This window comes from Equus quagga, chromosome 13 (assembly GCF_021613505.1).
Source record: "Equus quagga isolate Etosha38 chromosome 13, UCLA_HA_Equagga_1.0, whole genome shotgun sequence".
Taxonomy (NCBI): Eukaryota; Metazoa; Chordata; class Mammalia; order Perissodactyla; family Equidae; genus Equus; species Equus quagga.
The window spans coordinates 16,104,687-16,126,665 of NC_060279.1; the positions used below are offsets into that span (position 1 = coordinate 16,104,687).

General features: G+C 43.8%; 1 protein-coding gene across 1 annotated transcript in view; it reads left to right on the top strand.

Annotated features, from left to right (window-relative positions):
• Positions 1-21,979, top strand: part of CACNA1E (calcium voltage-gated channel subunit alpha1 E) — a 407,275-nt gene that overhangs the window by 194,859 nt on the left and 190,437 nt on the right. Inside the window, exons 6-8 of the mRNA XM_046683555.1 lie at positions 13,425-13,528; positions 14,613-14,765; positions 15,925-16,106. Coding sequence (XP_046539511.1) covers positions 13,425-13,528; positions 14,613-14,765; positions 15,925-16,106 — 439 coding nt within the window. The remainder of the gene's footprint in view (positions 1-13,424; positions 13,529-14,612; positions 14,766-15,924; positions 16,107-21,979) is intronic.

Consider the following 21,979-nt stretch of genomic DNA (forward strand, 5'->3'; position numbering starts at 1 on the left):
ACATGGAAAATGACAGCTCCTGAAGCCTTTTATTTTATGGCTTGAGCTGCTTCAGAAGAGAGCAACCAAACTCTGGTCTAAGTCCAAGCATCCCAGGGGAGGAACTTTCTGTCCTTGAACTTGTTAACTGACCATCAATGTCACGTAAGAACATTGCAGTTTTTGAAAGAACTGTGGGGATAGAGTGGTATTGTCAGAGGAAGAGGAGGTGCGGGTGGTAGAAACAGCAGGTGGCCGCTCTGTACGGGCAGTGTTGGATTGTACAGCTGGTCTCTGTAATCTGACACTAAAGTTCACCGGTGCATTCTTCAAACGAGGCCAACATTAGAGGCTTGGCGCCCACATTGATAATTGGTGGGTCGTGTTCCTTAGCTGGGTTCTGTCCCTGGCCAGCCATCTCACAAATACTTATTCCTGGTCCTGAGGGGGACCTGGTAAGAGAAAGTGTGTGGGTGGTAGATCAACAGAAATCCCTCACCACTACTAGAAAAACAACTCAAAGAACACATTTATGTTAGCGAGTTTTTCTAATGTGGGATTTCCCTCTCCGGCAATTCTCCTTTTTTGCCAACTCTCTAAAGCACAGTTTTGGTAACATTCATATGATGCTGCAATCACAGGACACCATAAGACTCTGCAAAGAGGCAGCTCTGTAGTTGTCCTAGAGAAGGCATTTGTCAAATATATGTGCCTTTGGGATGTATTTCTAGCTAATAGCCATTATCTTTTGTAGCTACAGAAAGCATTCCAAATTTGGAATCTAAATTTCTGAGTTTGAGTCTCAGTTTGACCATTTACTAGCCAGTTTCTCTCTATGAACCTTAATTCTCAAACTTATAAAATGGGAGATAATGGTATCTCTATGGAATAGGGCTGTGTAAACTGAAACAATGATGAAGTGGGTTTCCTTCTATCATTGTTACCGTCATCTCCTGGACCTGAGTGACAGGCATGGAGTTTCCACCCATTGCTGGGTGTTTCTCCTGGCTGAGTGTGAGTGAATAATCAGGGACTTTCTCATAAAAAGGAAAGAAACCCAGGACCGTTGATAGGAATTTGACCTCTGTTTCCATTACACTCAGGTTTAGCAAATAAAACCTCCTTTGTATGTCTCTGTGTTCCTCACTTACATCCTTTGGGGAAACTTTTCTTTTGGATTAAGGTGTCCTTTGGAGACACATTGGGGTTAAGCTTCATGCATGTTTAAAGAAGATGTTTAAAGATGGCAGAAGGGCATTTTCATCAATGCTGGTGGTCCCTCAAAATTCTGACTTGTGGCTGGGGGCAGTCCTGGCAACCTCTTCATTTCTGCCTGGTAAGGGCTGTGTGTATATCTCCCAGAGTGGAGAGAGGCTAGTTGTGAAACACGTACATTGTTTAAACAGGTTATTGCTGAGTTTGAAGGAGTCATTATCTGAGAGGGTCTCCTATAGCAGTGCTCTCAACCAGGGGTGCCCCCCAGAGGACATTTGACAATTCTAGAGACATTTTTGATTGTAATAACCTGGAGAGGGGGCTTTTAGAAGAGGGGTTGCTACTGGCTCCTAGTGTAGAGGCCAGGGATGCTGCGAAACATCCTACAATGCACAGGACAGCTCCCTACAACAAAGAATTATCTGGCGTCAAATGTCGATATAACCCCCTCTCCTTTGTGTGACATGGTTTGATTGCTGAACTTTCTTTTTATGGGAAAGGAAAGAGGATTTTTAGGCCATGATTTTTCTGCTCAGTCAAAAGGCATATTTGGGGACCACTTCATATCCTTTAAGATTCTTATGAAACTTAATTAGGAACCCCATTTTAAATTCCAGAAAGGGTTACCTTACCTTTGTTAAATACAGAACCAATTGTTCCCTCCTAGAAATGGCACAGATTTTCTCTATTGGAAAGGGGCAACTTGACCCCACCCTCCTTCTCATCCTCCTAAGAAATATTAGGGCTTCCTGGCTATCATTTATTGTCTGTGGGCTTAGAAGAAAGTCCAAGCTCCACTTTAGCCATCCATTAACTCAGGTTCAAGCCAAAGAAAACCACACACACGCACACACAAAACAGACAGAAACAACCAACCAACCGAAAAAAACAAACCAGAAACAGATCGTTGACTCGTGGTGTTTTTGAAGTTGGTGGGTATATATCTGATCTCTTTAAGACTGCCCATTCCAGAGGACAGCAAGATGCTGTTGCTACTTCAAGTACCATAGGAGGGAACAGGGTCTCTCCTAGAATGCTGTGTCTGCCGTTCTTGGAAAAGCACAAAACCTTTCAAGGCAAACTGTTTCATCATCCTGGAAAAACACCGAGAAGCCACATGCTGTTATGAAAGCAGCAGTTCAGGTTGGTCCATGTTGTCCTCTTTAGAACAGTCTCCTTAGAGAGAATGAGCATGTGTATTGACTGATCTCTACATCTGGATTTTTCAAGCTATGGGTCAGCCCCATTAGAGGATCATGAAATCAACTTAGTTGGTTGCAACCAGCCTTAAACAAAAGATAGAAAGGAAGAATTGAAGAGAAAATATGAATTATATCACACGTAGAAAGAGTAAGTATTATTTTATGAAGCATTATATAATTATATGTGTATATGCACCGTGGCTTGTGATGTAAAGTGTATTTCCTACTGTAGGCTGTGATCAAAAAAGGCTTGAAAATCATTGCTTTACATGCTTTTACTTGTGTTCTAAGAACATGGGTCAATTGAAGCATCCTGTAGGATATTTTCCCTTAAACTCAAAGGCCTGAGTTCCGTCACCTGCCTGTTCCTAAACCAGTCAGTGCTCAGGAAAATGGATGATGTGCTTAGACTGATCTAGATTCACCTTCTGGGGCCCAGCTTCCCCAGTTGGCATGACCATAGGATCTCGGTTACCGGGGGAGATTACTCTAGGGGAGGCAACCAGCAGCAGCCTGTGGGGCAAGAAGGTGTCATTACTTCAGGTACGGAGACTGAGGTAGACACTCAAATACAGCACCAGGGCCTGGGGTTGGGGAGAGGGTGAGAGGCCAATGGTTAAAGCAGGGAAATTCCTTGGAGCTCTGAGTAGCAATGTGGGGGACCTCATGTTCCATCACCAAATGTGAGCCTGGAGCTTTTGAACACTGCCAGACTTGGTCCAAATAACCTATAAAGTCTTTTTTATTTGATATTTCCAGCCCCTCCACTCTCTACTCTTCCCTGGATCACTAGGTGCCAGCCACACCAGCCCTTGTTTGAATTTGTCAAGGATGCCAGTCTCCTTTCTGCCTTTGGGCCTTCTGTGCATGCCTTTTCCTACACCTGGGGTGCTCTTCCCACATTGCTTCCTTTGGCCTACTCATACTTCACCTTTGAGCTCGTATGCCATTTCCACAGGATAGCCTCCCCTCCCTGACCTTCCACTTCCTATAATTGTGATCTGTTTAATGTCTGTCTCCATTAAGTTTCCTGAGGATAGCCACCGTCTGCCGTGCCTGCTGCATAGTGTACACTCAGTAAATATCAGTAGATTGTAGATGGGTTCTGGGCTCTGGGATGGAGCTAAGTCTGGATGGGATCAAGGGGTCCAGCAGAGGGGCTGGGCAGGAAGAGGAGGCAGCTTGCAGAGACTGGGAACTGGGCTGGGCATGTCATCTGTTTTCCCTTTCCCAGCCTCACCCTCCTCCCTCTAATTTATTTTGGTCAATTTGCATTTTTTGGAGGGCTTGTCTCTATGTGAACAATTTAATACACAGAGACTTTTTTGTTTTTGATAAAATGAAGTTACATCTTTAGAAATTGATCCCCAAATCAAATCACACTTTCAGTAATTTATTTAAAAGAAATGGAGAGCAAAACATTATGTGTAATTCAGTAGATTTTTGATAGGTCATCATTATTTGCACATGTGAATTAAACCTTCCTCAGTTTGGATATCCAATTGTATAGGTGCCTGTGGGCTCATTCACAGCTCTGTGGATGAGTCCAGCTAATCTGCCCCAATGGGGCTGTATTAACACTCATTTATCCCCGAGTCAAGGGTATTCCTTGGCCACCACTGTTGCATCTTGTTAGGGAAGTGGCCATAGTAGATGTAAGTGTGAAAGGCAGCTTCTGTCACCAAGGAGCTGGCTTTGAACTGACTTATGAGGACCCAGCTAATTATCATTGACAATCAGACTTTTGTTCTAAGATACAAGGACAGCATGCAATCAGGTGTTAAATGTTGTGTGGTTCTCTGGATGTTCAGAGAAAGGAGAGAGGGATGTGAGTTGCTGGAGTGCAGCACCGCCTAGGCAGGCTTTGGCTCACAGTCTTATAGCTAGGAGGGGTCTGAGAGGGCCCTCTATCTGACCACCTCATTCTGTAGATAAGAAATGGATCTATTCCTTCTCTTCTTCCTCCACAATACCTATTTATTAAGCACTTTCTATGAGCCAGACTATAGTAGACGTTGTATTTTTTAGCTCTCCCGCGTCCGGCTTCTCCGATTGCCCCCGGACTCCATTATGGGAGAATCTTTTATTGCTGGTGCTCTTGGTTAGGGGTCTTGTTCATTTTGGAAGTAGGCAGAGGACTGTCCCAGTGCAGCCAGATGGGGGTCGGGAGGACATGTAACTTAAGCTCGTCCCCATGACTTTTAAGCTAGTGACACTATGACAGTACAGTTGGCAGACACAGTCCTAGCAATATCCACTGTGGCCTACGAATCGGATTTCCTGGATTCTTTGACCTTTGCCAAGTGGAACAGTTTCCTGTTGCTGCTGTAACAAATTACCAGAAACCTGGTGGCTTAAAGCAAATTTACTTTCTTACAGTTCTGGAGCTCAGAAATCCACAATCAGTTTCACTGAGCCAAAATCAAGGCTTCAGTAGGGCTGTACTCCCACCAGAGGCTTTAGGAGAGAATTCATTTCTTTGCCTTTCCTAGCTTCTAGAGATGCATTCCTTGCGTTCTTTGGCTTTTGGGCCCTTCCTCCATCCTCAAAGCCAGCAGCATAGCATCTTGCCTCAGTCATCACATTGTCTTCTTCTTTCTAATCAAATCTTCCTGTGCCTCCCTCTCATAAGGGTACTTGTGATTACATTAAGGGCCCACCTAGATAATCCAGAATAATCATGCCGTCTCAAAATCCTTTATCACATCTGCACAGTCCCTTTTGCCATATTGGGTAACATTCACAGGTTCCAGGGATTATAATCTGGATATCTTTGGGTATCTTATTCAGTCTGTTACACCAAGATGTCTGCTTTCCTGTTTTCCCAGCCTGGTCTTCCAATACCCTCCAATTCTGGAACCAGCTATATTCTCAATATACTTCTTCTTCTTTTTTTTTTTTTTTTTTGGCTTAGGAAAACTAAAATCAGTTTCTGTTGCTTACAACCAGGAACTCTACATGGTAAATCAACACTATGTGAAGAACTTTACAAGCATTATCTCTTTTAATCGTTACATCAACCGTCTTAGGAAGGCACTGTATCCGTTTCGCAGATGAGAAGACTGTAGCTCAGAGAGGCAATTGCGTAAGCCCAGACTGCTAGAGTGGGTGATGGAACTGTTATTTGAAATCAGCCCGTATGACTGGAGAGCATGTGCTTAACCACTTTCTCAGAATCCTGGTTCAAGTCTCTTTTGATTGTAGAACTTTTCCAGGTACAGGCAGGATGTCATCTGAGCCCCGAAGTCTGCATCATATTATTTAGGCAGGGGAGAGAAGGTAAGCGAGGGGCATTCCAGGCAAGAGGGAGGCTGGAGAGTAAGAAGTGAATCCAAGAGATGTGTTAAAGAAAGGATATGATAGACTTTGGTGTCTCGTTGGAGGTAATATAGTCAAAGAGATGAAGGAGCCAACCACCTACGGAACACTTTTAAGTGGATACGGCAACTCATTTATGTTGACTACCCATGTAAATGATATCCTGACTCAGCTCTGGGGTGGGAATCCAGCTTGAATTAGATTCCTTCCTGCCTCCTCTTGGTCTCCTCATAATATGGGCTGGTTAAACACCTCACACCCTTGGCTAGTGTTAATCGGCCTTTTTGCACAGATATGAACAACTTGCCTTTCAAATGCTAATGAGGTTCTCGCTTGGGATTTATATGGGTGGAGACAAAACGGATCATTTCTGGAACTCAGGAGGGAATCCTGGGCCTATTCTAACAGACCCCTGGCTTGTGTCTCTTCTCAGAAGACAACTTGCACATTTGTTTAGGGCTCAGGCAGTGACTGGGAGGGAAGCTCTTTACCTGGTCATTTCTAGTCACCGCGTAAGTAGAGTTGCCTGATTTAGCAAATAAAAATGTGCGATGCCTAGTTAAATTTGAATTTCAGATAAGCAACACATAATTTTTAGTGTAATATTTGTATAATGCTTCAGGGTATTTCCAGCCATGGAAGCGTACAGTGAAATATACCTGTGAAAGGAGACTGTTAAGCCTGGATTCACGAGGAGGCTAACAGAACCCCAAGGTCAAAAGGAATGCAGGGTTGAAGGAGTCTTTGGGTGACTGACTTGGGGAGAGACCATTTGGTTGAGTCGCCCAGAGCATCCCCTGCATTGTCTGCTTGGCTGGGCCCCTGCAGTTATGGTCATGCCACACCCCCAGGATCTCATCTGCCTCCTTTCTCTTCTTACCTGCCTACCACTAAAAGCAGAAACGTTAGAGGTAGGGCTGAGCCATGTCATCCATCAAGAAACAGTTTTTGAACCTTTACAGTGTACAGAGCATTGCCTCTGTGCTGGTGGTGGTCACAGGTTTGTGTTTGCTCCCTGACTAGCCTCTGCTTTGGAGGGAAAGTAGTAATTAAGCACCCCTCTGTGAACAGAGCTCTCTACGAGGCTCTGTGCTCATGGTGACAAAAGAAATAGACAACACAGCCTCTGCTTCTGAAGAGTGCACATATATGCCTCTTGGGATGGTGGAGAGCTTAGGCTTTTATTAACTGGGAATTGGAGTTATCCTTAGCGGCCTCACTCTGATTTTGTGCGTGTGTCTCTCTTCGTGTGTGTGTATGTAGATACTGTGGCGGTCATCACCTGAGGCACAAGAAGCCTCAGACCCTGCTGGTCCTGGGAGTGGTCAGTGGCAAGTTTGTCGGAGTTAGTGGTTTGTGGCCTTGGAATGGGGGGAACCAAGTTCACTGCTTTGTTTGGGGACCAAATACTGTGACCTTGGTATTTTTAGCACCATGCTGGACTCAAGAACAGTGGAGCCGCCCAGTACTGAGATGTTGCGCAGCCTAATGGCAGAGTGGGAAGGGAATTGGCTTTGATATCAGAAGAGAACTGACTTTAACTCCTGGTCTTGCTGTTTATTAGCAAGTTAATTTTTTCTGAACCTCATCTTCTTCTTCTGTGAGGTGGAGACAATAGTACTATTAGGATATTTTTGAGGATTTAACCAGATAACGTATATGAAAATGCTGGCAGGTAGAAAGCACTGTATTTGTAACTGTGGTGTTTCCCGTTCTCATGGCCCTTTGTAAACACCTCTGTTATGACAGTCTTCATGGTGAATTATAATGGTTTCATTTCAGTGTCTGTCTCCTTCCACTAGACTGAGGACTGGGGCTTTTTCCTATTGTTTACTTTCCTCTAGCCTCCTGCATCGGAACTCATATATTGGAGGAGGCCCAGAGCTGTGCTGAGCTGTCTACTCTTCAGTATTTGAGTTTTGCTGGGAGGCAAGTCTTTAAATTTTGAGTCTTCCTCCTTCCCTCCCTCTCTCCTGAACTCTCCTCCTGAAGACTGGGAAGATCCTTTCCTGTGGGATCTGCTTTGGAGCAGGAGTCTTTGAAGTACATTGAAAGATCCTCATAGGCTCTAAAATGCTCGAGGTCAGACTTCCAGTCTACTCCTGGATGCCCAAACTGATGCGTGGCTGAGTAGTATCCCAGCTACATGCTACGTGCTCTTTTCATCAGTAAGTTCTAGGGTTTCTGTGGTATTTCTGTCCTTTTAGTCTCTGCTTTGACACAGTTATTACTTTCATCAGTGCAGTTCGATCCATCAAGCATTCATTGAGCACCTCTTACTTGCCAGCCCCTGGGTTAGGTATGTGGGAGGTAGAGATGAGGAAGACAGTATCTCCGTTTGAAGTGTTTCAGATCTCATCAGGAAGACAGATGAGAAAACAGAGAATTTCTCTAGGATGTGGTAAGGGCAGTAATGGCAGTAGGCACAGAATTTTATGGGGACACAGAGCAAGGCCCTGTTCCTCAATTATCTTTTCTCCCTAAGAATCCCATTGCCTTTGCTTCTAACAGATGGACAGGGGAGCCAAATTCTAATTCTTGCCCTTGAGGACAGTTTGAGCACTAGGAGTTAGGAAGCAGCCAATGGTCAATGAGCTAAAGGCCCAGTTGACAGCCTTCCTGCATGGGATGAGAGAAAAGAAAGTACTGCTCACTGTTTGCAGATGACATGATTTTATGTGTAGAAAACCCTAAAGAATCCACCAGAAAACTATTAGAAATAATCAACAACTACAGCAAAGTTGCAGGGTACAAAATCAACTTACAAAAATAAATTGCATTTCTATACACTAATAACTAAATAGCAGAAAGAGAAGTCAGAAATACAATCCCATTTATAATTACAACAAAAAGAATAAAATATCTAGGAATAAATTTAACCAAGGAGGTGAAATGCCTATACACTGAAAACTATAAGCATTATTGAAAGAAATTGAAAAAGACATAAAGAAATGGAAAGATGTTGCATGCTCATGGATTGGAAGAATAAACATGGTTAAAAATGTCCATATTACCTAAGGCAATCTACAGTTTCAATACAATCCCAATGACACTCTTCATGGAAATAGAACAAACAATCCTAAACTTTATATGGAACAACAAAAGACACCGAATACCCAAAGCAATAATGAGTAAAAAGAACAGAGCTAGAGGTATTACAATCCCTGACTTCAAAATACACTACAAAGCTACAGTAATCAAAAGAGCATGGTACTGGCAGAAAAATGGACACACAGATCAATGGAACAGAATTGAAAGCCCAGAAATAAAACCACACATCTGTGGACAGCTAATCTTTGACAAAGGAGCCAAGAACATACAATGGAGAAAGGAAAGTCTCTTCAATAAATGGTGTTGGGAAAACTGGACAGCCACATGCAAAAGAATGAAAGTAGACCATTATCTTGCACTATACACAAAAATTAACTCAAAATGGATTAAAGACTTGAATGTAAGACCTGAAACCATAAAACTCCTAGAAGAAAACATAGTCAGTACATTATTTGACATCAGTCTTAGCAGTATCTTTTTGAATATCACGTCTACTCAGGCAAGTGATATAAAAGAAAAAATAAACAAATGGGACTACATCAGACTAAAAAGCTTCTGCACGGCAAAGGAAACCAGGAACAAAATGCAAAGACAACCCACCAACTGGGAGAAAATATTTACAAATTATATATCCAACAAAGGGTTAATCTCCAAAATATGTAAAGAATTCACACAACTCAACAACAACCAAAAAACCAAACAACCCAATCAAAAAATGGACAGAGGATATGAAGAGACGTTTTTCCAAAGAAGATATACAGATGGCCGATAGGCACATGAAAAGATGTTCCACATCACTAATTATTAGGGAAATGCAAATCAAAACTACGAGATATCACCTTACATTTGTCGGAATGGCTATAACTAACAAGACAAGAAATAACAAATGTTGGAGAGGATGTGGAGAAAAGGGAACCCTCATACACTGCAGGTGGGAATGCACACTTGTGGAGCCACTATGGAAAAAAGTATGAACATACCATATGATCCAGCTATCCCTCTACTGGGTATTTATCCAAAGAACATGAAATCAAGAATTCTAAGAGATTTATGCACCCCTGTCTTCACTGCAGCACTATTCACAATAACCAAGACATGGAAGCAACCCAAGTGCCTGTCAGTGGATGAATGGACAAAGAAGATGTGGTATATATATATGTATATACACACAATGGAATACCACTCAGCCATAGAAAAGACAAAATTATGCCATTCTTGACAACATGGATGGACCTTGAGGGTATAATGCTAAGCGAAATAAGTCAGAGAAAGACAAACAGCACATGATTTCACTCATAAGATAAATAAACACATGGATAAGGAGAACAGATTAGTGGTTACCAGAGGGGCAGGGGGTGGGGAGAGGACAAAAGGAGTAAAGGGGCACATATGTATGGTGATGGATCAAAACCAGACTATTGGGGCCAGCCCGGTGGTATAGTGGTTAAGTTCACATGCTCTGCTTTGGCTGCTTGGGGTTCACAGGTTCGGATCCCGGGCACAAACCTACACTGTTCATTAAACCATGCTCTGGCGGTATCCCAAATACAAAAAATAGAGGAAGATTGCCACAAACGTTAGCTCAGTAACAATCTTCCTTAAGCAAAACAGAGGAAGATTGGAAACAGATATTAGCTCAGGGCCAGTCTTCCTCACCAAAAACAAAACAAAATAAAATACACTATTGGTGGTGAACACGGTGAAGTCTATACAGAAACTGATATGTAATAATGTCCACCTGAAATTTACACAATGTTATGAGCCAATGTGACCTTAATAAAATAATTTAAAAAAATAAAAAGAAGTTTCCAAGGTCCAGGGGAGCATGGAGCCAGAGGTGGCATGACCCTGGCTGAAGAGTGGCGGGGCTTGGAGGCCTTGGGGCGTAGGTAGGTGCCACCGAGGGCTGCACTTGGTAGAAAGAGCATGGACGTATCTCAAGGCTGGCTACACAAGGCCCCTGTAACAAATGACATATTTTTGCTTCTCTTTCAAGTTAGCTTTACTTTTATTCTCTTTCCCATGCGAGCATTCTTATTTCTCTGACCTTTGCTTCTCCATCAGCTTTTAGTTCTTATTTCCTTTCTTGCTTTCATCTCCGCGTTTTCTCTCACAACTCACTCCTCAACGTCTCATTCCTCCTTTCCCTCTACCGTTTTGTCTTTCTCTCCACACTTGCGCCTTCTTGACTTTTAATTTTGCCTTCTGCCCCTTCCTCCGTGTTCTGAAATGTATCTTTTTCGACTGAGGGTTTGGGAGGGAATTTTCATTTGCAACAGCCCTTTTTATGATACAAAAGAGCATCTTGTGTGTGTCTGGGTATCCTAGGAAACAGGACTCTGGTGTCTGAACGCGCAGATTCTAGCTGCTGTGTTTGTCAGACAAGAGCGAGCCAGAGGGACAGCAGTCTCCCCATGTGCATCTCAGAAGACAGTGCCGAGCTCCTTCCTCTGTTAGCAGAATCAGCTGAACCGTGACCCCATTTTTCCTGGGGTTCTGGTTCTCTTTCATTACACCTGGAAGGTTCTCTTCCTCTCTCTCCTCTTTCCTTTGTTTTTTTCTCTTTCTGTCCTGTGTTTCAGTCCTGTTTTCCGTGTTTCTCCTTGCTCTCTCTTCCCCTCAGTCTCCCCCCACTCATTAGAGATGATATCTCTCCCCTCCCTAGTTTCTCTCTTCGGCCTTGGAAGATAGAGCCAAAAGCAGTGTCAGAGACTCTGCTGCCCATAGCCCCTCCTTTTCAGATGAGACTGTGGAAGTTTAGGTTGGGAAAGATGGAGAAGACTTGGGAAGCTTGCCCAGCTCCCGAGATTCGTTGTGAGAGTAGGATTGGTTTCTGGTTCTTATTTTAAGCTTAGATTAATATAGAATTATAAAATTTTAAAGTTGAAAGACATCTCTATTGGTCCTTTAAATGACCTTCAACGCAATGTCGGAAGCTTCTTTACTTCTTAATAGATAGTCTACAGCCTGCGCTTGAATGCTTTTAATGTTGGGAAGTGTACTACCACATAATGCAGTTCCCTTTGTTGTTGGCTTCACAACTTGTTTCAAAGTTATTGCTCGTGATTATAATGTCCTGGATTTGTGTAGTTTGTCCCTGTGGGTCCTATATCTGCTTTCTCAAGATATACAGCATAAACCTTTCATTTGAGTTCTCTTTCAAGTATTGAGGGCACTTCAGGTATCTTCTTCAATACTTGAAATATTTCAGAGAGGTTCCACCAAAAATAATTAAATGAAATAAACCATTCTTGCCACCCTTTGACTTTACAGAAAAATCAGTTTGCTGAATGCCTCATTCCCCAATAGTTCCAGATAGCTGAAATTGTCCTGGAGAGGTTATGAGGGAGAAAAGGCATTCCACTGCAGAAGGAAGGCTAAAATTAAAGCTGCAAAAAGAAGATTATTAATATTTGTGTTAGACACAGTGTCTATTTTGTGCATTGTAGTTTACAGAACATTCTTAATATTCAACACCGTGTCATTTCCTTTTTATAACTAGGCCCTGGTACTGCCTCATTTTGTACATAAAGGTAGTAAGGCTCACAGAGGTTGAGTAACTTGCCTCAAGTCACCCAGTTCTCAAGTGCATGAATCAGGAGTTAAGCCCAGTTCTTTGACTCTTGGTCTTCTGTGTCTTTTATAAATACTGAAGTGTCTCTGTCTCTCCAAAGTATCTGCAATGTCATGGGAAATAAATTGTCTCCTCAAGACAAGGTACTTGGTGTACACAATCTATTAGGATTGTTATGGATTTTTGTTTCTTTCTGGATATGGCTGTGGAAGTGGAAAAATGGAGGCAAAGAAACCAAATCCAGGTCATGCAGTGTTTTGGGGCAATTATAAAAATACTGGATGGGAACCAATGAAGTTACTCCCTAACATAAGCATCAGTGAGATTGACTGGTTTGGTGAAAATTCTAAGTGTCAAGGTGGAGAAGAGTGAGTTACTCCTTTACTACAGTTGATCCAGAGAAAGTCTGAAGGAGACAGGGGTCAGGGTAATCTAAGAAAATTTTGAAATAAAAAATGTGAGGGGTAAGGGCCAGCCCAGTGGCATAGTGGGTAAGTTTGCATGCTGTGCTTCAGCGGCCTGGCGTTCACCGGTTCGGATCCCAGGCGCAGACCTACAGACTGCTTATCAAGCCATGCTCTGGCGGCGTCCCACATCTAAATAATTAGAGGAAGATGGGCACAGATGTTAGCTCAGGGCCACTCTTCCTCAGCAAAAAGAGGAGGATCGGTGGCAGATGTTAGCTCAGGGCTAATCTTCCTCAAAAAAAAAAAAAACGTGAGGGCATTGGTAGGTTGGAAAGGGGGGAAGGAGGTTGGCAAGGGGCAGAGATGGAAAGTAAGGGACAAGGTTTGGGGGCAGGAAGAGGACAGATGCTGGGGACCTTGTGTTTTACTCATGATTTGGAACTAGGATTCTGATATGATGATACGTTTTCCTTCTTTGTAAACTGAAACCCAGATGTGGCTAAATTTAATGCTGCTCAGAACCGCCATGATTCACCCGAGCTCAGGTGCACCCTCACGCAGCTGGCGTCGGCTCTGTGTGCTTTGCAGGCTGATCTTGCTTTAACCCAGCTTCCCGTATGGAACCGGGGGAGAAAGCCAGACTGTGGTAACCTTGACCCTCTGTGTCTCCATCCGCAGCATCCTGGCCACCGCGGGAACCCACTTCAATACACACGTGGACCTGAGGACCCTCCGGGCCGTGCGTGTCCTGAGGCCCCTGAAGCTCGTGTCAGGCATTCCTAGTGAGCATTCACCTTTCTTCTTTCTCCTCTGCTAATAGCTTTACGGACATGTCATCAGCCGGGTCCAAGGGCTAAGAGAATTTGGGGGAAACAAAAAACAGTTCCTCTTGGAGGAAGCCCCAGTGGTAATAAATAGTGGGGATGTAGCAGCTGGCATAACATTTCATTTTTAAATTTAACAGCTTTATTTTTGGATAATGAAAAATTTTACAGAAAATTTAGAAGGTAAAGCAAATGATATAAAATAAAAATGAAAAACACTCATCCTATGACTCAGAAATAACTTTCGTTAACATTTTAGTGTATGTTTTCATTCATTTTTTCCTGTGCATTTTAATATAATTGGGACCGTTCTGTATATATAGTTTTGGATTTTGTCATAAGCATTTGATTTTCCTGACATTAAAAATTCTTCAAAAATATCATTTAAAATCTGTATTGTAGTCTTTGTTAGATGGGCCATGACTTATTTAGCCATTTTTATGTTGCTGGTTATTTGTAGCTTTTTCCAGCTAGAAGTAGTGCTACAACAAACATCTTTTTACTTAAATCTTATTCAGATCTCTGATTATTTTCTTAGAGTAGAATCCTAGAGTACAACTTCTGGGTCAAAGGATATGGTGTTTTATAAATGGTGATTTTACTAATTGTGCTCCCCCAACAGTGATGGGAGAGCTGCGTCTGAGATAGATAGAGAACAAAAGATCAACTTTGTTCTTGCTCTCAAAGGACTTACAGCCTAGCAGGGTAATTCCCTTTTGGAAGGAAGCACGTTCTACTAAGTTTAATCTATAAGGAGAATCCAGGAGACACCATGGGTGAAACACACAAGGGAAGGCTAATAGGCATGTAAATGATCAGGGAGTGGTGAGGAGGAGGACGGGATTGGTCCCCAGGGGAAGGGATGATGGCCATCTTTGGCTTGACTTGTCCTGCTTATCCTTTGGTGAATTTATCGTCTCAGGACCCATGGTTCTTTTCCCTCAAAGACTTGCCCTTCTCCTAGGAGAGGGTAAACTGAGGCTGCTCTATCGGATGGTGCTAAGTGAGGGCTCGGCTTACTCTTCTCTTTCCTTCCCTCCAGGCCTGCAGATTGTGTTGAAGTCCATCATGAAGGCCATGGTGCCTCTTCTGCAGATTGGCCTTCTGCTCTTCTTTGCCATCCTGATGTTTGCTATCATTGGCTTGGAGTTCTACAGTGGGAAGTTGCACCGAGCATGCTTCATGAACAATTCAGGTAGGGTCACTATTTTGTCCTCTACTTCTTCCCTTCATCTCCCTTTGGGTGTTTGGGGCAATTTCAGGGCATTTGGAGACTGGTTGGAAAAGTATGTGCTATCCCAAGCCTAGAATTAAAGTCAGAAAATGCCCAGGAAGCAGCCTTTTGAGGCACAACCAGCCTAGACTAAAGATCTCCATTGGACACTGATATTGCAAAGCAAATAACCTCTGAGGTCTGCAGTCAGAGGATTTCAAATAGGATGTCTCAGTTCCCCCGTCCCATGGTAGAAGGCTATCAGAATGCAGGTCAGAAACCATTTGTCTGACGAAGTAATGTTCGTACAATGGCCTCTTTGGCCCAGAAGCCATGGAGACCCAGGAATCCAGAGTCTCTGGAGTCAGACTTGCATCCCTCCAGGTCTGTGGAGACGTTTTTCTTCTATGCTCCATCTCATGATCTTCCCCTCTCTCTGCCATGACCCACACATAGTGTAAAGGACTGAGGGAGCTCTGAGCTTGGCTTGGCAGGGGGGCCTGGGAGATGGGTGGGGGTGCACAAACCCCAGATTCTTGTCTCTTTGTATCATATGGTTCTTTGCAAGTTGAGTAGAGTACCCTAGGAGGGGTTGAAGAAGCCCAATTAAGTACCATTTTTTTTATGAAAAGGATCTTCAAAGGACACCTTCCACCTTAGATTTTTATTTTTTATTTCTGTCTTATTCAAGACCAGGAATTTAGGCCATAAAAACCAGTAGTTAAGACCTAGGCAAGGGACTGTAGTATATAATTGTCCCCAAGGGGCCCAAAAAGAACTCAAGGTTTATCCTGGAGTCTGAAGTTAGAAAATCAGTAAGATTCTGCCTTCACCTCAGACCTTTCTGTGTGATCCAGTCCTGTGAATTCTGTGGTTCTCAGGCAAGGGGAGAGGATGTTACCTGCAGAAAGTGGGCCAAGTGGAGAAGAGGCTCCACTTTCAGAGGAGGTTGGGAAATACGGGCTTGAACACATGGACTGTGAGCTGTGAGGCGTAGAGAGGCCAGAGCGGAGGGAGACTGAGACGAAGGACAAACCCTACTGTAGGAAATAGAATTGTGTGCTTGTGGCTTCCTGGGGTCATTTCGAGATCATTCTAAACACCATGTGGTTTATCTTCCACCCTCCAAATGTGTCTGCAGGTATTCTAGAAGGATTTGACCCCCCTCACCCATGTGGCGTGCAGGGCTGCCCAGCTGGTTATGAATGCAGGGACTGGATTGGCCCCAACGATGGGATCACCCAGTTTGATAACATCCTTTTTGCTGTGCTGACTGTCTTCCAGTGCATCACCATGGAAGGGTGGACCACCGTGCTGTACAATGTGAGTAGAGCTGGCTGGGGGAGGGAGCAGGAAGGAAGACATGTGGAATGAGCCTTCTGGGATTGTTTGGGCCGGTCAGCCTGGGGAAGAGGAGGGCTGGGGATGTGTGTGTGTGTAGACTCAATCATGGGAAGGCTTTGCAGTTCATATCCTTCCACTGTCTGGCCTCTTGCTAGGTAGAAGCACACTGCTTCTTAATACGGTTAGGAAATTGCATCTCACGTTGGATGGGTGAATAAACCAAGTTAAATCAGATCACCTCAGCAGTTATAGAGTATGTTCTGCTACAGCTTTGACGTGGTAGTGGGGTTTGGTGAGGGGTACCAAGATGTATCGATTTCTTGGCTGCTGTCTTGAAAGAGCTTACCATCCGTTGGTGTGGGAAGATATTACAGTAGTTCTCAACCTTGGCAGTATGTTAGAATCAGCTGGAGCATTACAAATTTACATCACCTGGGCTCCACTCCAGACAAATTAAATAGGTATAGCTAGGGGTAAAGACCTATCATTGATTATTTTTAAAGCTTCCTAGCTGATTCTAATATGCAGCCACTGTCAAGAACCATTGCATTACATGCATGTAAGAAACATGCTTAATTGTAAGACTCACTAGGGATGCTTGTTAAAAATTCGGATTCACAGGCCCTTTCTCTGCACGTTTTGATTTTGTGTAGCTGTGAATAGTTGGTGAGCTGTACTTTTTACAAGTGTCCCTGGTGATTCACATGATTGGGCAAGTTTGGAAGGTTCTGAGGTGTGCATAAGACAAGGCTGTCTAACTGCCTGTCAGGGATGCTGGGGAATTTTTGCATGGGGACAAGGTTAGACAGGGTGACCACTGAAGTCTCTTCTGCCTCCTGGAGTCTGATTTTAACAATTTATGAAAGGCATGGTGCAGAGTCTGAGTTCTAAATGAGAACTTAGACTAAATGGGGAGATGCATAGGGAGCCTAGGTGGGCAAAGCAATTTGGGCAGGTTGCCTTTGTAAATAGGTGCTTACAAAGGTCTGTACCCTCACATGCATCCAGCCAGCCCACCTCAAGGTAGCTACCTTTGGAATAGCCATCTTTTACCTGCACTCCCACAGCCTGCCTTTATCCTAAGGTGCCCTCTGTTTCCTTTGAGCCTGATTCCATCTGTATAAAACTTATTGGGTGGGGCATGGCGTGGCTTATACAAAGGCCCCTTTAGAAAGGAGCTCTGGGTATAATCTACACTGGAGGGAAAGGAAATGCTATGTCTCAGAATGGACTCAATCAGATTATAACACCTGGAGAGTCAGGATGTGTGTAAGACCTGTAATACTAGGTGCTTGGTAAATGTCCATTACTAACCTGGATCCATTCCCATATAGCTGGAGCAAGGCAGGATGGAGCTTTGCAGAAAAGAGCCATAGGCTGTTATGCTAAAGCTCTAAAGGGCAGTGAGGAAGTCCCAAGGGCCAGCTTATGCCCAGCAAGCCCAGGGGTTATGTGTGACCTAGAAAAACCTTGAGGACACTCTGGGATTCTCACCAGTTGTGAGAGGTGACAGGAAGGAGGGAAGGGAGGCAAGATTGATGCATGCAGTCGCTCCTCATTTGAGATGTGAAGAATGTCTTGAGGCCATGTCACTCAGACTAGCCAGGTGCCTCTGGAAATTACAGCACTGGCCCCACAGTGGCTGGTGTCACTTGTGGGGCTTTGGGAGTGATGTATTTCAATTACATGTGTAGACTCACCTAAGTGATGTGATAAATGCATTGAAAGCCTGAAAGGGGAAGTGTTGTATTTGAAGATACAGGCGCAATCTGTTGGTCCTCTGGAGCCAAGGCTCAGGTGGTACTGAGACAAGCAGGAGCACAGCTGGAGAATCACTCATCACTAGCATTAGTTCCTTTGTTCATTCATTCATTCTTTCAACACATGTTAAGTGAGCATCTACTGTATGTCAAGCACTGTGCTAGGCATTAGAGAAACAGAGGGAGAAAAAAAGTGCCACGTTCCCTGCTCTCATAGTGCTCTCTTCAAATTCCCTTCTATCTCCAGTTATCTACCCAACATAGGGATGGAGGTCACATGAAGGGACAGTGATCTTGCTCCCCTCCCTAGGTTTGCTCTATCAAGGAAGCAGGGAGGAGAAGAGGTCAAGCTGCAGATCCCCTGAAACCTTTCATTGCATGGGCTCCCAGGGCTAGACTCACGCTCCCTCTGACTTCCAGGCCATCAGTCATTGAACTTCAGTTTACTGAAGGCCTCCTATGCTACCCCTGTGGCTGGATCCAGGGTTGAGGGAACTAGTTGAGCTGTAGGGCTGGTTTCCAAAAAGAGGCTGGCTTCTCTTGGGGCAGAATGAACTTACGTCCACTTAGAAATGACATCACTTTCCAATGCATTGGATCTAAGGGCAGAGCATGGAGCGGGAATCCATAGGCAGAGGTGATAGGCATAGTTAGGTGGATAACTACACCTTGGTACAGGATAAGTTGGATGAAAAAGGCACCCAGTTTTCAGCCAGTGGAAAAGGGTAAAGTCTGGCTCTGTAGGAAGAGAGAGCCAGCAAAGGCTGGGCTTCACTTGAGCAGCGAACTGTTGGGGAGCGAAGCATGACCCAGGCAGAGCTTTCTTACAGGAGCTGGATGCAGATGCTGGAGTTAGGGTTGTCTGCTGACAACGGAGAAGCAGGTTCAGAGTAGTGGACTCTTCATGCTGTTGGACATAGGGCTTGCAGTATATGGTGGAGTCGCATCATTTAAGCTTTTAATTTACCCAAATTCACCCATTCAGCTTGGGTAGGAAAGAAGGACTGGGAGAGGGAGGAAAATAGCGATTTAAATAGTATAGATTAATTCACCTCCCTTTCCTCTGAATGTGCTTATTATGCCCATTGAAAGTGTGAGATTAGAGTTGCCTAGGATCTTGGCTGAAAAATTGAAGATTCTAGTAGTCCGTGTCAACAATACCTGAGTATTTTTCTTTCTTCTCTTAATTTTAACTCAGGGCTTTGTAATGACAAAATTTTACGTATATATTAGAACTGGTTGCACACCGTGGAATTGCCTAAGAACAACTAGTCAACTTAATATTATAAATACATGTATGTATTATGTACGTTTCTGCATATAGAGAAATTGCTCACTGTGCTATTATCACCACCACCACTAATAAGATGCAAATATAGCACTCTTCATTTCCCTTTCTACCACTTATTCTGAGAAGGCCCAATTCATCCAGCTGCTGTATTTCCACACACAGGCCACAATGAAAAGGGGAGCTCCTGTTTCCCCATCCAATGCCTCTTCTGTTCAACAGCAGCAACAAATATGTAAAATTTATTGGCACCAGTTTCACCCAAACCAATTGGAGAACCTTTAGGTTTACACTGCACACAGAAGCTCTCTCAAGCATGGGGACTCAGTTTAACCTTTTAATATGCAACTTAAATACTTCCTTCCTGTTTGCGTCCATTTTCTGCTGAGCAGGCTCTTCCTGAATGCCTCCTGTGACCCGTGTTGTCCGCCATTGATTACTATTAACTTCTTTTGCATGTAGCTTTTCTCATGATTACATATTATTATAAGTGGGGGAGGGTTCCATTGTCAGGGCATCCTGGAGTCCTGCATGCTCAATTTAGTCTCTACCAAAACTTCAACTCTGCTTGGTCAAACTCCAACTGTTTTCTTGGCTTCCCTCCCTCTTGTGGTAGAAAGAATGCAAAGCAGTCTATGCTTCTGCTGGCCGCTGTTTCCTGTGTTGACTGTCTCTCCAAAGGTCTCCTCAACTTGCAAACTCTCCCCTATTCTTAGTAGTTTAATTCATTTTCTTTCTCCTAATCTGGATAGGGGTTCTGTCTCCAGTACAATACATTCTCCCTCTGATCAATGTTGTTCACTCTACAGATGTTACTGTGGCTCCAGTGTTAACTTCTACCCTCTTCTCCTGGGCTAGATGTGGCTCTGAGAACTGACTTTCTCCTGATTCTGGTCTGAGTCTTATTTCTCTGTTGTCATTCTGGATTTGTGTTATCTGCTGTTTGTGTGATGAGGACTAATATACAGATTGCAGAAGTTCCCAGTCTCTGTTTGCAATTTCTCGAATCTATGCTCTGAAAGTTCAGTATTTTTCATCTGAATTTGTGTAGCTTGAGCTATTTCTCTTCTCACTTGATATTGGTAAACTCATGCAGGTGTGGAAATTTCTTGGAGGTGTGCTGTTTCTCCAGCTTTGCAGGTGTGAAAATAATGACTGCCTAGGACACTCTGTGTTGCTGTGGTGCAGGAAATTTTTGTAGACTTTACTGGCTTTTGGCAAGAAGAGGCAACTTGTAGTCTGGATGCTTTCTGAGAGTCTTCCTGACTCATCAGAAGTCCTTTGGTCTCCAGCAGTGCCTATGGCCCTTTTTAAAATTGTCTTCTCCCAGCTGCACATCGTTAATTTTTGTTAAATGGTTAACAGCTATCCACTTTTTGCCTCGTTGACATTTTGCTTGTCTGTGTTATGCATAAGCACATTGAAAGAATAACGCCATATCCAAGGGTTGATGAAAAACTGCCATCTCCAGTTTCCTGAAGTTTCTACGATTTGATGGTATCTACAGAGAACGCTTTTGGTTCTGAGTTCCACAAGGGGATATGTCTACTCATCTTTGCTTCAGTCTTCCCCCACCACCTCCTACACATGCCCTGGGAACAGAACATACTCAAAACTCATTTGACAAATAAGGGACAGGAACCTACCATCATCTTATGGTGGTAGAGCAATAAGTTGTACCAGCTGACCTAGGATGAGGTATATAGTTGGTAAAATCTGTAGACTCCTGTATCCAGGATCAGTCATGCTTTGAATTAGGCTGTTTTTTCCCCATATCCCTGTCTGTGCTGCCTCTTCCTGTGTCCGTGCAAGAGCCTGGGACCCTGTAATACAGATGACACTTGGAATCTGATACCAGTATCCCTTCACCTGTGACTTGTCTTGTACACAGAGGGGTTGATGAGTGGATCCTCAGGGGACAGAAGTTAGTCTGTCTCCTTTTCCATGAAGGCTCAGAGGTGAAGTAGGTTGGGAGGAAGATTAAGAATTGAGTTTGGACGTGAATTGAGAATTTGCGATGTTTATTTGCTATAGTGATGTAAGGAGGGAGATGGATAAATGAGTTCAGGGTAGACACCTAGGCTGGAGATATAAATTTGGGAGTTTTCAGTATATAGATGATATTTAAAGTCTTAAGACTGGATAATCCACCAGGGAAGTAAATATCTAACTATAGGTAGAAAAGAGGTTCCAGAACTGAGTTCCAGTGTTAAGATGTTGGTGAATTGAGTTTTAGCAAAAAGACTGAGAAGGAAGAGTAGGGAGGAAAGATGAAAATCAGGGAGTGTGGTACCCTGGGAGGCCAGGTGAAGAGAGTTCTTCTGGAAAGAGGAAATAGAGGGGATCAGCTGGGTCAAATGCTGCTGATGGGTCACATAAGATGAGGCTGAGAATTAACCATCAGAGGCCAGGAGCAGTCTGAGTGGACTTGGAAGGCTGAAAGCCTGATTACAGAAGGTTTAAGAAAGGGTTGGAAGCAAGGAGACCGTTGTGTTGAGTTTTATTTGAAAGGGAAGCAGAGAAAATGGGACAGGTGGAAGCAGTAGCATTCATTCGCTGATGAGAATGAACCATTCAGAATAAAAACCATTGCTGATGGAGGTGAGGGAAGACAGTTGGTGGAACAACCTCCTAAAGAAGGTGAGAGGGAATGAGGTCTCAGCCCATCAGAGCACAGGTGGAGGGCCCGCCTTGGAGCAGAGCTCTGATGGTTCATCCTAGTCCTAGGAGGGAAGGCTGCAGAGCCTGGGACATGGGTAGACATGGTGATGGAAGCTTGTGGAAATTCTTCTCCTATTGCTTTC